At 43.0% G+C, this 14,954-nt stretch overlaps 1 protein-coding gene across 9 annotated transcripts in view; it reads left to right on the top strand.

Annotated features, from left to right (window-relative positions):
* The first annotated feature begins 667 nt into the window (after nucleotides 1–667).
* The window catches only part of HP1BP3 (heterochromatin protein 1 binding protein 3), a 51,348-nt gene continuing 37,061 nt past the window's right edge, over nucleotides 668–14,954 (top strand). For 3 of the 9 annotated variants that reach the window (XR_009214820.1, XR_009214821.1, XM_032759173.2), the window contains exons 1-5: nucleotides 668–799; nucleotides 7,143–7,338; nucleotides 7,770–7,869; nucleotides 10,926–11,079; nucleotides 14,018–14,177. Coding sequence is in view for 7 of the 9 variants with exons in the window: in XM_032759173.2 (XP_032615064.1) it covers nucleotides 7,243–7,338; nucleotides 7,770–7,869; nucleotides 10,926–11,079; nucleotides 14,018–14,177 (510 nt within the window). In the remaining 2 variants the exon portion in view is untranslated. Of the gene's footprint in view, nucleotides 800–1,097; nucleotides 1,479–7,142; nucleotides 7,339–7,769; nucleotides 7,870–10,925; nucleotides 11,080–14,017; nucleotides 14,178–14,954 lie in introns of those variants that run through there. The other 6 variants (XM_032759172.2, XM_032759175.2, XM_058443915.1 and 3 more) reach the window with 6 other exon arrangements.

The raw sequence follows: 14,954 nt of genomic DNA, 5'->3' as shown, positions 1-14,954 counted from the left end.
ATTTCCCTACATTTATTACCCAGTCCCTCTCCTGTCCCCCAACACCTGCAACTTTAAAAACAATCTTTCCAAACTAGCTTTGAAGAGCTGTACTTTTCCTTTGTATGTACGTTGCTTAAGTACGCTGATAGCAACATAATATGACAATTCAAAGGGAATCCCGTCTTCTAATCTCAGCGTTTTCATTCTGGGGAACTCTCCCTGCATGTGCGGATTAGGGAGCCCGGAAAGCCCGTTTCAACTTTTCAGTTCTGAGTCTGCCCTGTACCGTCTGGAGACAACGGGAGAGAGTGCGAGGCAGTGAATTCTCCGCTCTCTAGTTTTCCAATTCTACGGTCTTCCAAAAACGGTTTGCTCTTGAGCTGCGCCTAAACTGAGAAGCGAGAAAGGCTAGCCCCGCTAAAGGCGGACGGGTGGCCGAAGCGGAAACCCAGTTAAGAGCAGAGACTGCCCTGGAGAGCACAGAAACCGAAGGTTAGCGAGGGAAAGCAGCGCCCCTCCGAGAAAACCGTCACCGCCCCGCCACGCCAGGGCAATGAGCGCCACCACGCAGCGCCGGGAACGCGCGCCGACGCCCCGCGCTCCGCCGGCGTCCGCCCGTCCCCGCGCGCCCCCTCGTACCCCACGCGCGGGGGGCGGGGCCGGCGGGGGCGCGCGCGGGGCCGCGGGCAGGGGGGCGGGGCGGCACAGCTCGGTGGCTGGGACTGGAGGACAGCGGTGGCGGAGGCGACTAGCGGCAGCGGGAGCGGCGCCGAGAGGCCGTGCAGGACGCGGGCGCCAGGACCGGCCGAACGCAGAGGTAACGCAAGACAGAACAGGCGGCCGGGGAGTGGGCGCGGGCTCGCTGGGCCCCGAAGGCGAGTGGCGGAGGCCGCTCGCCCGGGGCGCCGACGCCGCTCCCAGAGAGGAGGGGGCGGGGCGCCCGGGTCCCCGGAGGTGGCGCCTTTTGTCTGCCTTCAGCGGCCGCTCCGCCCCCCTCCCTTCCTCTCCCCTGCGACCTAGCCCCCTGCCCTTTTGCTGGACTTCTCCTCAAGGGCCCTGCGGCGCGCGCGCTCCCGCCCTTGTTTTGTTTGGACTTGGGGGAGGAGGGGGAGCTCTTCCCTGGCCGTGCGACCCTGCGTCCCAGCGCGCCTGCGTCGGCGTCCTCCGCCCGCCCCGATTGGCTGAGGGCTGCGCATGCTCCGAGGCCCGCCGCGGTCCGGCGTCCGCCCGCGCCCTCCCCTCACCCCACTCCCTCAGCGGTTTTCGGAGCCGGTTCGAAAGATGCCGGCGGCGGTGACTGGCTGCGGCGGGCCCGCCCCCCGGGTTCTCCGCCCCCGCCGCCGCCATTACGGAGCTCCCAGTGGTGAGTGCGGAGCGCCGAGTCTCGCGTTCCGCCGCTGCTTCCGTCGCCGGGGCGGGCGCCGCGGTGTCCCTGCCGAGTGTGAGCCCCGAACTGTCACCGCGCCGAGCTCCAGCCTCATCCGTCGGTGTCCGCGGTCCGAGCTTTCCCCGCCTCGCTGGCGGCCCGCGCTCTCCCCTGCCGTGCGCGTTCGCCGCTGTGGCCTGTAGCTACCTCGCCTTGCTGCTTTGTCTCCGCTGCCCTTGCCGTCCTTCCCGCGGCCCTCTGCGGGCGGGGCTGTCGGCTGTCGCTTTGCTGCTCCGCGACGGCGGCCTTGAGTCTCGCTCCCCCTTTGGGAAACGTAGAACTGGTTACTCGCCACCTTAGGCGGTGGGGTTTGAATGAGAGCAGTGCCTCGGTAGGTCGTCAGAAAGTTACAGTCGCCCATCTGAGCGTTTTTAAGAGATGGAGGCAGGAGTGGTGAGGTGAGAGCCCCAGATCTGAGGGTTGGTACTGAATTGACAGCTGTGACCGGGGACAGCCACTTAACCTTTTTGAGAAAGAGTTGTCTCCCGTACGGAGACCGGACCGGGTGAACTGTGCTGCCGCACCCGCGTGCACGTTCTCTCTGTGTATTGTGCTTCCTGACTTTGCATTGCATTGAAAAGTGAGAATCCAATTCGAAATAACGTCTAAAAATCGCCTGAGGCTTTTTGAGCACGCTGTCTTGTCTTAGAGTGAAATTAGAGGTGACTAGTGTCATTTTTGAAAGGTGCTCTAATTTTGTTTAACCTGACATAGGCAAAAAACTTGTTAGCTTTTAAATTTTTCATTGCTCTTCTCAAAAGTTTAGTGTAATTTGTTTCAAAACAAGTAACATTGTAAAGTTTGCTGGGTTGGCTGGTTTGTTTTGGCTTTGTTTTTAAGCTTACTTGCAAGATTGTAGGGCTGGAAGTTAGTGGAGAACGTATACTGAACTCTTCATATCCAGATGAAAGTTTTAACTCCTTACCCAGTTACACTGTGATTTTGTTGAGATGAGACACTGTAGTGTCCTTAGCATCTATGCCCAAGACAGACACCTAGTATATGCTTGCTTACATAACTTAAATTTGAAAATGAAAAACAAATGATGCCAGCAGTCAAATTACAGGCATGCTTTTTGTGACATGACTCGTTAAATCTGAGTATAATGAATGACTTAAGATTGGGAACAATGTGAGGTGTTCAGCGCATCACTAATGACATGTATTACATATATTTTATGGTAAAATGTGAAATTATAGTGCTTTCCCTAAAATGCATATTATCAAGGATATCAGTAAACTGAAATACGTTGTTAAACTCCTCACTTTTCTACAGCTTTCTCTTAATGTAGAGGAAATAAATTAAAACTGAAATTTGGGGCTTTTTATTTCTACAATAGTTTTTTTTATTGCCTGCATTCAAATAGTTTAAAGCCGTGCATGGTGGCTCACACTTGTAATCCTAACACTTTGGGAGGCCAAAGAGGAGGATCGCTTGAATCCAGGAGTTAGAGACCAGCGTGGGCAACCCTGTCTCTACAGAAAATACAAAAACTATTGGGGTGTGGTGGCGCATACCTGAAGTCCCAGCTACTCAGGTGGCTGAGGTGGGAGGAGATCGCTTGAGCCCAGGAGGTCGAGGCTACATTGATCCCTGGTCATGCCACTGCACTCCAGCCTGAGACCCTGTCTCAAAATAAACAACCGATTCAAGCATTTCCCTTGACAAAAAGCAAGTATTTGTTATTGTTCTAACATTAAGTTTAAACAAACTGATATTCATAAGAGGACCATGTAAACCACAGGTAAACTCAGACTTTATTTTTGGCACATATAAAAACCAAGATGAAAAACATGAATAGGCCGGGCGCGGTGGCTCAAGCCTGTAATCCCAGCACTTTGGGAGGCCGAGACGGGTGGATCACGAGGTCAGGAGATCGAGACCATCCTGGCTAACACGGTGAAACCCCGTCTCTACTGAAAATACAAAAAATTAGCCGGCTGTGGTGGCGGACGCCTGTAGTCCCAGCTACTCAAGAGGCTGAGGCAGGAGAATGGCGTGAACCAGGCAGGGGGGTTGCAGTGAGCCGAGATCACGCCACTGCACTCCAGCCTGGGCGACAGAGCGAGACTCGGTCTCAAAAAAAAAAAAAAGAAAAGAAAAACACAAATAAGTGTTATTTGTTCATCCTTTAACAAATATTAATTGAGCATCTATTCTGTGCGTGGTATATTCTTAGGCATCAGGTATGCAGCAAATGAACCAGGTAGATAAGATCCCTGCCAGGAACAAGTGTGGCAGCCTAAAAATCTGATCATTCAGAGTGCAATAGTAAAAAGTTTAGTTAATAGGTACACTGGGTCAGATGCGGTGGCTTACACCTGTAATCCCAACACGTTGAGAGGCCGAGGCAGGCGGATCGCTTGAGCCCAGGAGTTTGTGACCAGCCTGGGTAACATGGCAAAACCCTGTTTATACAAAAAAAGCGAAAAATTAGCCAGGCATGGCGGTGCGTGCCTGTAGTCCCAGCCACTAGGGAGACTAAGGTGGGAGAGTCGCTTGAGCCTTGGAGGTTGAGGCTGCAGTGAGCTGTGATACTACAACCTGAGCATCAGAGTGAGACCCTGTCTCAAAACAAACAAACAAAAAAACATACATACAGTGATGTTAAGGCAGTGTGAATTAACCTTGCATATACTTAGCTCTGTAATGAACAGTGAATTTATTAGCCAATTAACCCAACTATTCTAAAGCAAGTACTACAGATTGAAGCTTTGAAGTTCTACAACTTTTACTAAGGCAGTGCAGAGCTGTGGCTAACATCTCTATTTTTTGTTGTTGTTGTTGTTGTTGTTGTTTGTTTTTTGAGATGGAGTCTCGCTCTTCACCCAGGCTGGAGTGCAGTGGCATAATCTCAGGTCACTGCAGCCTCCGCCTCCCAGGTTCAAGTGATTCTCCTCCCTCAGCCTCCTGAGTAGCTGGGACTACAGGTGTACGCCACTACGCCTGGCTAACTTTTGTATTTTCTAGTAGAGATGGGGTTTTACCATGTTGGCCAGGCTGGTCTCGAACTCCTGACCTCAGGTGATCCCCACCTCAGCCTACCAAAGTGCTGGGATTACAGGCATGAGCCACTGTACCCAGCCCTAACGTCTCTTAATATTTATCCCAAATAACTGGGTTTTAAGTGTTCTTCACACATAATGAATGTAGTAATAAGTACTACCGGATGTCATTGTTCATTCAACTTTTATTATTATTATTATTATTGAGCCAAGGTCTTACTCTGTCACCCAGACTGGAGTGCCGTGGTGCAATTGTAGCTCACTGTAGCCTGGAACTCCTGGACACTGGCAGTCCTCCCACCTCAGTCTTCCAAGTAGCTGGGACTATGGGCATGTGCCACAGTGACCAGCTGTGTGGGTTTTTTTTTTTTTTTTTTTTTTTTTTTGAAGGAGTCTTGCTCTCACCCAGGCTGGAGTGCAGTGGCACGATCTTGGCTCACTGCAACCTCCGCCTCCCGGGTTCAAGTGATTCTTCTGCCTCAGCCTCCCAAGTATCTCGGACTACAGGTGCGCACCACCACACCCGGCTAATTTTTGTATTTTTAGTAGGGACGGGGTTTCACCGTATTGGCCAGGCTGGTCTTGAACTCCTGACCATGTGATCCATCCGCCTCAGCCTCCCAAAGTGCTGAGATTACAGGCGTGAGCCACTGTGCCCGGCCCTTTTTTTTTTTTTTCTTTTTTTGAGGCAGGCTGTGCTCTGTTAGCTAGGCTGGAATGCAGTGGCTCGATTTCAGGTTACTGCATCCGAAACCTTCTGGGCTCAAGCAGTCCTCCCAGTCTCAGCTTCCCAAGTAGCTGGGACTATAGGCGCATGCCACCATTCCCAGCTGATTTTTAATTTTTTTTTAGAGACAACGTCTGTATTGCCCAGGCTGGTCTTGAAATCCTGGGCACGAGTGAACCTCCTACTGGCCTCCCAAAGTGCTGGAATTACAGGTGTGAGCCACTACACCTGGCCTGTTTTTAAATTTTAATTTTTTTACTTTTGGTAAAGACCAAGTCTAATGTTGACTAGGCTAGTTTTGAATTTCTAGCTTCAAGGGATCCTCCTACCTCTGCCTCCCAAATTGCTGGGGTTGCAGGCATGAGCTACTACGCCAAATGGGAAAATATTTTTTTAAAGATGCCTATGAACAGAGACTCCTGAAGGTTGTTGACTTCATGGTAGCATTTTCAGCCTAGCTAGTGTTATTGTGGGTTAAGAAAGATAAATTCATTAGCAATATAACTTTACTAAGGATAACCTGATTGTGATATTGTTTTATTTCCATATCATGTTTGCACGTAAAAATACCAGCAGATTTGCATAAGGCTTTTTATTATTAAGAAAAATGGGCCGGGTGCGGTGGTTCATGCCTGCCATCCCAGCACTTTGGGAGGCTGAGGTGGGCAGATCATCTGAGATCAGGAGCTCGAGACCAGCCTGACCAACATGGTGAAACCCCATCTCTACTAATAATACAAAATTAGCTGGGCATGGTGGCGCATGCCTGTAATCCCAGCTACTCAGGAAGGTGAGGCAGGAGAATCGCTTGAACCAAGGAGGCGGAGGTTGCAGTGAGCTGAGATCATGCCACTGCACTCCAGCCTAGGCAACAGAGCGAGACTCCATCTCAAAAAAAGAAAAAAAAAATTAATATTAATGGATATTCTAGTTCCCTAAGTATGAATGTGTTACACTGCACTGAATTCTTTCAGCTGACTGAAAGATTTCCTTGCAGCTGACTGACAATTGACAAGTCTGGTATTGCCCTTGGTGTTCCCATAAAAACATTTTCCCTATAAATGTGAATGCATCCTCTGTGTTTCAATCTTCTGGATTTATCCTAGTTATTGTAGGTTGGGACTGTTACTTGCCAAGTTGAAAGCTCTTCAATTCTTAGACAAGGTTAGACTTTAATGTAGAAGTTGCATGACTGTCATTCCCTACTTATAATAGGTCATTAGCACAGAGATCTAAATACTTACATGGTCTTTTTTTTATATTGAGGAATTTTTGTATAAAATGTCATTGAGTCTCAGATGAGATTTTTGGGGAAGAGGGGGTGTTAGTGATCTGGTAAACTTGGGTGACTGCATGGGTTTTTATCTTTGAATATTTAATTATATTCGTCTGTACTAGTTTTCCTTACATTAAAGATATGACAGTCTTAGAAGCATACTTTTATTCTCCTAGGTGATGGTCTAAATTTGCTTCTGTGGGTCTGGAAGCTATTAGAATGTCATGTTATTTAGCAGTATTTTTCCCCTTGTGTTTTCCCTTAATAGAGGGGAAAAAAAGTACTTTTCTAATAGAGGTAGAGTTTAAGATTACAGTTAATTTTCCTGACCCTTTTGAGAACAGTAACAACAAAAGCCTTCTCTTGGTAAACTGATCTTTGACTAAACATTTGACTAACTGTTCCTTAGTCTCTTTATTCTATCCTTCTAAGTTCCCGATGGTAGCAGGAGGGGATAGGGTTAGGTTCCTTAGGAGCTTTCTTGCCCTTGTTGTCTTTGTTCATGTGGAAGGTGCAACAGCTGCTGTGGCTTATGCATTCGTCTTAGTTGCTGCTTTATGTAGTCTGTATTTTGGTAGTTTTATCTTTCTGAGTAACCAAATCATCTGTCACTTAACTATAAATTTTATAGTTATATTTTTTCCCTTTGGATGTGTATTAAATTTAGACGTTTTAGTTTAGTTTTGTTTCTGTTAATCTTCACACCAGGTCTTTTCTGTGCTTTAGGTTGATTCTTCAACACACTGAAACCATTAGGAAAAATCCTTGTGGTTAACAGCAGAGGCTTCAGAGTGTAACCTGTACTCGGGCCTAGAAATTATTTAAAATGGCGACTGATACGTCTCAAGGTGAACTCGTCCATCCTAAGGCACTCCCACTTATAGTAGGAGCTCAGCTGATCCACGCGGACAAGTTAGGTGAGGTAGGGGCTGACACATTCTTGAAGCTCACTCTTGGATCAATCCCTGACTTCAGGCCCTGCTGGGTCCTTCTTGGTACATGTTCCTTCCCTTTGGGGAGTCTAGGTTGTGAATTTGAAACAAAATCAGAGTCTTTTCATCTTCCCTTTCCCCTCAAATTCCTGAGAAAACCTCCAACCTTCTAAATTTATAGCAATCAACTATAATTATGTGTTTCCATTTGAAATTCAAGCTAAAATAACATACTTTTAAAAAGTGTATCTTAAAAATCATATTTCACTTCAAAAAAACTTGTTAAAAGTAATTTGTATCAGATCCTGGAGTCGACTTGAAGAATTCTCCTACATCTTCTGACACCCAGTTAGGCCCTTTGAGAAAGAGAGAAAAGAGAATTTTTTAATGCATGTTTGATTATGGCCATCTCTTTTCTTAGAAGGTAGAAGATAGCACCATGCCGATTCGTCGAACTGTGAATTCTACCCGGGAAACTCCTCCCAAAAGCAAGCTTGCTGAAGGGGAGGAAGAAAAGCCAGGTAAAGTAAAACGGTGACACAGCTTAAAACATCAAAAGTTATACTGCAATTTGGAGTGTCCCATAAATTCCTTTGAACTTTTTCATGGCCATGTGTTTTGGGGAAACATTTAGAGAGAATCAGTAGCTATTGGTATGTCATTGCCGGACCATGAGGGCAAAGTAAGATTTCATTTTCTCTGTAAAGATTTTTGGAAGGTGAAAATGTTATGTTGGAATTAAAAACAGAAAAATGGTTGAGGATGACAGGAATGGCCAAAGAGTAGCATTCCGGACATAAAGTGTCATGGGGATGAATGCAGTGTGGGAGAATGGAAAACGTGGGCCTTTAGGACAGACAGTGGAAGGTTCATCCAGAAATCATCTGGAGGCCTTAAGAGAAGCAAATGGTGATCTGTTGATTTGTAACAGGTATTGGTAGAGAAAAGATTGGCCAGTCAGTGGTGGGAGCATAACAAATGGAAAGAAACATAGACCCATCAACATGGAGTACTAATGCTCCTTTATGGCATCTATAACCACCTCTTCTCCTTTTCCCGTCTTTATTTTTCTTCTCATGATCTTTTTGTTTTTTTCCTTATCTTTTCCCTTTTTTCCTTTCTCTCTTTTATCTCAGGTTTTTCAGGGATGAGCACACTGTGCTGCCTCTGTTGTGGCTGTCAGAATCAATTATTTGCTGACCAGCATGTATTAGGAATAGAGGGCTGGGCACAGTGGCTCATGCCTGTAATCCCAGCACTTTGGGAGGCCGAGGCGGGCAGATCACCTGAGGTCAGGAGTTCGAGACCAGCCTGGCCATCACGGTGAAACCCCGTCTCTACTAAAATTACAAACATTATCTGGGCATGGTGGTGCATTCCTGTAATCCCTGCAATCCCTGCTACTCAGGAGGCTGAGGCACAAGAATTGCTTGAGCCCAGGAGGCAGAGGTTGCAGTGAGCTGAGATCACGCCATTGTATTCCAGCCTGGGCAACAGAGGGAAACTGTCTCAAAAAAAAAAAAAAAGGAATAGAAAATACACGCATCCTTGTTGCCTGTATCCCTTGGTGCATCAGGGCAGACATCAATAACCAGTCAATATACCCTTTTGTGGCTGAGCCTGGATTTTTTCTCTAAATCGTTAGATGAATGCTATAAGCAATTTGGGCACCCTGGCCTAAGGCAGTTAAGAGACATGGGAATCCGAATATTTAAAAAAGTAAACGTGCTGGTAAGTTGAAGATAGGTTATCTTGTCCAGCACTGGGATAAGCCACTTGGTGGTCCATCTTAATCCATGTTTAACAGCCACCTGAGGCCACTAAATCACTAATAACATCAGTTTTCAGAATACATACCAGAGGGTTCAGATGTAAAGTATTAGAAAAGTCAACCAAGAGTTTATGAAGAAACAGTGTCACTTCACAAGTTGTATGTTTGTTTAATCTTCTCTCTATCCCATTTTGTACATAGTATTTTGTACATAGAAATTAGACGTCACTCATTTTAAATTTTGTAAACTCTGCGTTTTACACAGAAACACAATAGTTTCATGAGTTGGGAACAGTCTTATACATACTACATATTCAATATCTGTTGAGTGACTGAACTTTATTAAGCCATAACTCTTGAGCAGTTATTCTTGAGAAGAGAAAATAATGTAAAATTTATAAGTCTTATTACAGTAAAACCCCTGAATGATTCTTAGCTTTTCATCTTATTTAGAATAAGACAAAGTGTAAACAAACATGACTAACTAATAGTAAATTCTTGCCCAAGCAGCCATTTAGTCAAATTGTTGGGCTGAGGGGCAGTAAAAGATATATCATGATGAAAAATACATTTTATTGTGGAAAACCTAAATGTAGTTATTATCTTTATCCCCAGATACCATTGTTATAGTGAAGTTCTATCCATAATACTTTGTGATCCTAAGCATATGGGAAACAATTCTAAAAGCAGAGAAGGCCAAAGGAGGATGGAAATCACTTGCTTAGTATAAGTGTTAGAATTGTACTTATGTGATTTGGTTTTAAGAGATAAGTGGCATTTTAAAATTCTCTTTATAGCCGGGCGTGGTGGCTCACGCCTGTAATCCCAGCACTTTGGGAGGCTGAGGCGGGTGGATCACAAGGTCAGGATATCGAGACCATCCTGGCTAACACGGTGAAACCCTGTCTCTACTAAAAATACAAAAAATCAACTGGGCGTGGTGGCACACGCCTGTAGTCCCAGCTACTAGGAAGGCTGAGGCAGGAGAATTGCTTGAACCTGGGGAGGCGGAGGTTGCAGTGAGCCGAGATTGCGCCATAGCACTCTAGCCTGAGAGATAGAGCGAGACTCTGTCTCAAAAAAAAAATAAAATAATAAAAAATAAATAAAATTCTCATTATGTGAAGGCCACAAAGAAGTCCTCGTCATTATTGCAATAATTAGTTCATATAATTTAAATGATCACATTCTTCAAGCGTATACTTTGGCTTGAAGTATATGCTTGCCACTGGAGTCCTTTTTCTTTCGTGGTTTTTTTTATTTTTATTTTTATTTTATTTTTGGAGTTCTCTGAAGTCCCTGCATAACCAGTGCCTGGGGTTCTGTGTTTTATAGTAGCTACTCAGAGACATGCTGTGAAGGAAAGGCACAAATAACAGCAGACCTCCATGTTCCCCTCTCATATTTCTACTCTTGCTTCAGTCATTCCTCTTGGAGAATACATGAGTTTTTTAATTATCCTCTCAGATTTGCCTGTTGAATTATAAAATGGCTAGTTTCTTAATTATGAGTTTCATGAATATTGCAAAGTAGAATAATTAAATGATTTGGGATGAAATGAGTTTTCCTTTCTATGTAATTTCCTGGTCTGTTTTTCTAGTAATAGATAAATAACCACCTGACCAGGCAACTTGAGTGACATAAAGAATGTAAGAAAACTGCATTAGTGGTCATTCGTTTTCATTTTAGAATTCATTTGTTAATTGGAGACTTTGGCTGGTCCGTTTAGTAAGATAAGCTTTTACCTTTTATTGACTCAGATTGGAATACATCTGCTTATGCAATTCTGCTCACCTGATTTTTTAGAACCAGACATAAGTTCAGAGGAATCTGTCTCCACTGTAGAAGAACAAGAGAATGAAACTCCACCTGCTACTTCGAGTGAGGCAGAGCAGCCAAAGGGGGAACCTGAGAATGAAGAGAAGGAAGAAAATAAGTCTTCTGAGGAAACCAAAAAGGAGTAAGGAGTTATGTCTTCTTGCTATTTATATTTGAAGAATGTGTAAAAGGATTTTAGATCAGATTGTTTTAAAGTGTTATAACATTGGTTTATGCTAGGTATTTGCTATTTGGATTTAATTTTTAGAATTACCATTTGAAATAGGTTTATTATATAGTTGTATGACCTGTTAGAATATGCTGTAGTTAGCAGAACCCAATGGTTTGAATAATCGAAAAGTCTTTGTCATTGGCTTTGGAATGTGTTTTTGAGCTTGTAATTTATTGTGGGAGTATCTGATATTTTAAGCATTGGCAAGACTTCAGTAAGAAATGAAACATAACTATAAAAATCTGACCTAGAAGACATTTCACTATTTTATTCCTACTTCTGTGCCAGGAGTGGGTTGTTTTTGTGTGCTTATGTTAGAAGGCATTAATCTGTATCAAGCCATCGGTAGTGTGACCTAAAAGTCTATATATGTTTGATGAAGTATTCAGTTGAAGAATTGACTTTGAGAATCTGAAAGTAAAATTTGCTATTGATGTGTATCTATATACGGTGATGGCAGTTACTTTTTAATTTTTAATTATTTTTTTTTTTTTGCAGGAGAGCTGGTAGTATTCATTCCACTCTTTTCATAATTGGTCAGAACAGTTAGAAATTGCTTTTAACTATAGTCATGCATTGCTTAACAATGGGTGTACATTCTGAGAGATGCATCTTTAGGCGATTTCATCATCATGCCAACATCATAAAGTGTACTTACACAAACCTACATGGTACAGCCTACTACATAACTGGGCTTTATGGGATAGTCTGTTGCTCCTAGGCTACAAACCTGTACAGCATGTTACTGTACTAAATACTGTGGGCAGTTATAACACAATGGTAAGTATTTGTGTATTTAAACATAGAAAAGGGACAGTAAAAATATGATATAAAAGATAAAAAATGGTATACCTGTGTAGGACACCTACCATGCATGGACCTTAAAGGATTGGAAATTGTTTGGGTGAGTGAATGAGTGGTAAGTGAATGCAAAGGCCTAGGACTACTGTGTGCAACTTTTAAAACTGAAAAGTTTTTATTTTTAAAAACTTTAAAAACTTTACCAAAAACAAAGACACAAGCCGGACGCTGTGGTGCACAGCTGTAGCCCTAGCTACTTAGGAAGTTGAGGTGGGGGGATTGCTTAAGTCCTGAAATTTGAGTCTAGATTGGGCAATGTTGTGAGACCTCATATCTATGAAAAAACAAAACTTAAGACACAAACATACACCTTAACCTAGGCCTGCACGGGGTCAGGGTCATCAATATCACTGTCTTCCACCTCCAGATCTTGTCCCACTGGAAGGCCTTCAGGGGCAGCAACACACATGGACCTGTCATTTCCTATGATAACAGTGCTGTCTTTTGGAATACCTTCTGAAGGACCTGCTTGAGGCTGTTTTGTAGTTAACTTTTTTTTTTTAGGTAGAAAACATATACTCTAATGATAAAAAGTATAGTAAACACATAAACTAGTAGCATAGCTGTTTATTATCAAGTATTATGTATAATTGTAATGTGCTTTTTTTTTTTTTTTTTTTGAGACGGAGTCTCGCTGTGTCACCCAGGCTGGAGTGTGGAGTGCAGTGACACGATTTGGGCTCACTGCAACCTCTACCTCCAAGGTTCAAGCGATTCTCCTGCCTCAGCCTCCTGAGTAGCTGGGACTACAGGTGTGCACCACCACACCTAGCTAATTTTTGTATTTTTAGGAGAGACGGGGATTTCACCATGTTGGCCAGATGGTCTCAATCTTTTGACCTTGTGATCCGCCCACCTTGGCCTCCCAAAGTGCTGGGATTACAGGCATGAGCCACCGCGCCCAGCCAATATGCTATATTTTTATATGACTGGAAGCACCGTAGGTTTGTTTACACCAGTGTCACCACAAACAAGTGAGTAACGTGTTGCGCTGTGATATTACCACAGCTATCATGTTAACCAGGTAATAGAAGGTTTTCAGTTCCATTATAATCTTAAGGGACCACCATTGTGTATGTGGTCTGTTGACCAAAATATTGTTATGCAGCACATGACCATAGAAGAGTAACTTAGTAATAACTATACCTTCTAGCTATAATCTTCAGGGTATTCTTTATCTGAGTTTCATAAGTATAGCTAAGGTCTGTGGAATTTTTAGCAACTATCGTGTGTGTTTGTGTGTGTGTGCGTGTGTGTGTTTAATAGAGATGGCGTCTCACTATGTTGGCTAGGTTGGGCTTGAACTCCTGGCCTCAAGCTGTTCTCCATCCTCAGCCTCCCAAATTGCTGGGATTACAGGCATGAGCCACTGCACCCAGCCTATCCTCTGTTGTTAAATGTTCTAATGCATCTATTAGGTGCACAGAGTACTGTTATATACTCAGAATAAAATTTATATAATGCTTTAAATCTCACAAAATTGTTTTGATAAACATACTCTTACAATTCTTGCAACACCTTGGGAAGTAGTTGGTTTTATATTACTGTTTTATAGCTGAGGAGAAGGACTCACATCATTTACTAAGATCATATAGCTAGCTAGTAAATGTTTGAGTGAAAATACAAACAAAGGTTTTCTGACTTAAGAGCTTGAGTTTTTTCCACTATACCATACTGCATCTGTTGTAGTTGTTAACTAATATGCATTTTAAAATTCCCATTTCTCTTAGGTACTGAGCCCGTATACCAGTGCTAATTTATGTGACTCCTCTCTCCTGCACCTAAGAGAAAAATACCTTTTTAATTCATTTATAGTACCCAGTTTTTAAAGATTTATTTTGTAAAATTTTGCTTATGGTACATATCATCTTAGCCTGTAAATAAATTATAGCATTAATTTTTATCCCTTCCTGGTCTTTTCTCCTTCTGACTTTATACGTCTTTCTAGAGAGCTTATCTTCTATAATAACAATTCTTTGTTTTAAAGTGAGAAAGATCAGTCTAAAGAAAAGGAGAAGAAAGTGAAAAAAACAATTCCTTCCTGGGCTACCCTTTCTGCCAGCCAGCTAGCCAGGGCCCAGAAACAAACACCGATGGCTTCTTCCCCACGTCCCAAGATGGATGCAATCTTAACTGAGGCCATTAAGGCAAGTTTTTATTTCAAGCAATTCATCTTAGATTTATTATGTTCATTTTTTTCTTATTTGAAAATGGCATATTTCTGTTTAGACATCATAAATCTTGCTCTGCTTCCTAAAGGAGTTTTAAAGAGAGGAAAGTCATTATGAGTTCATGTTTTTCTAATATAATCACATTTGGTGAACACTGTTGATTTTTTTAAAAAATTTATATTTACTATAGCAAATATTTTAACTTTAGAACTTTTAAATTCAGTTTATCGATTAAGTACAGTTTTTATTTGAAGGCTGAAAATGTTAATTCATTGAACAAACGTTTAAGGACTACCTTCCTCTGTTGGGCGCCCCTGCTAGTGGTGAATTAACTAAGGCTAGCAAAGTCTTTGCCCTTAGAAATCTAATTGTGACTCAGTAACTGAAAAATATTGAGAATTTTTGTTTAAAAAATATCTCTAGGTTCATTTCTAAAGCTAAGTGTCTGATCTTGGTAGTGGTTATCTTTCACACCTGAACCCTGTTAATAAACACTGCTTTATCACCTAGACATTCCAAAATGCTTACAAAAATTATCCTCCTTACATAGATTTACGTTTTCATTGACTTTCATTAGATGTAGTTTTCCTATTTTAATTTTTAAAGGTTCTCTTCTAATTTGAATTGCCTTTATTGTATAAGTCTTTTCATTTAATTTTGCCTTGTTTAGTTCATATGATGAGATGATAAGAGGAGTTAGAACAGAGCCATCTTTCAGGGACCCTGTTGTTAGGATCTGAGGCAGGACTGGGG

Source organism: Hylobates moloch, unplaced genomic scaffold (genome assembly GCF_009828535.3).
Source record: "Hylobates moloch isolate HMO894 unplaced genomic scaffold, HMol_V3 SCAFFOLD_9, whole genome shotgun sequence".
In the NCBI taxonomy this organism is placed as follows: Eukaryota; Metazoa; Chordata; class Mammalia; order Primates; family Hylobatidae; genus Hylobates; species Hylobates moloch.
Note: the sequence above shows the minus strand (reverse complement) of the source record. Positions and strands in the feature narration are given on the sequence as shown.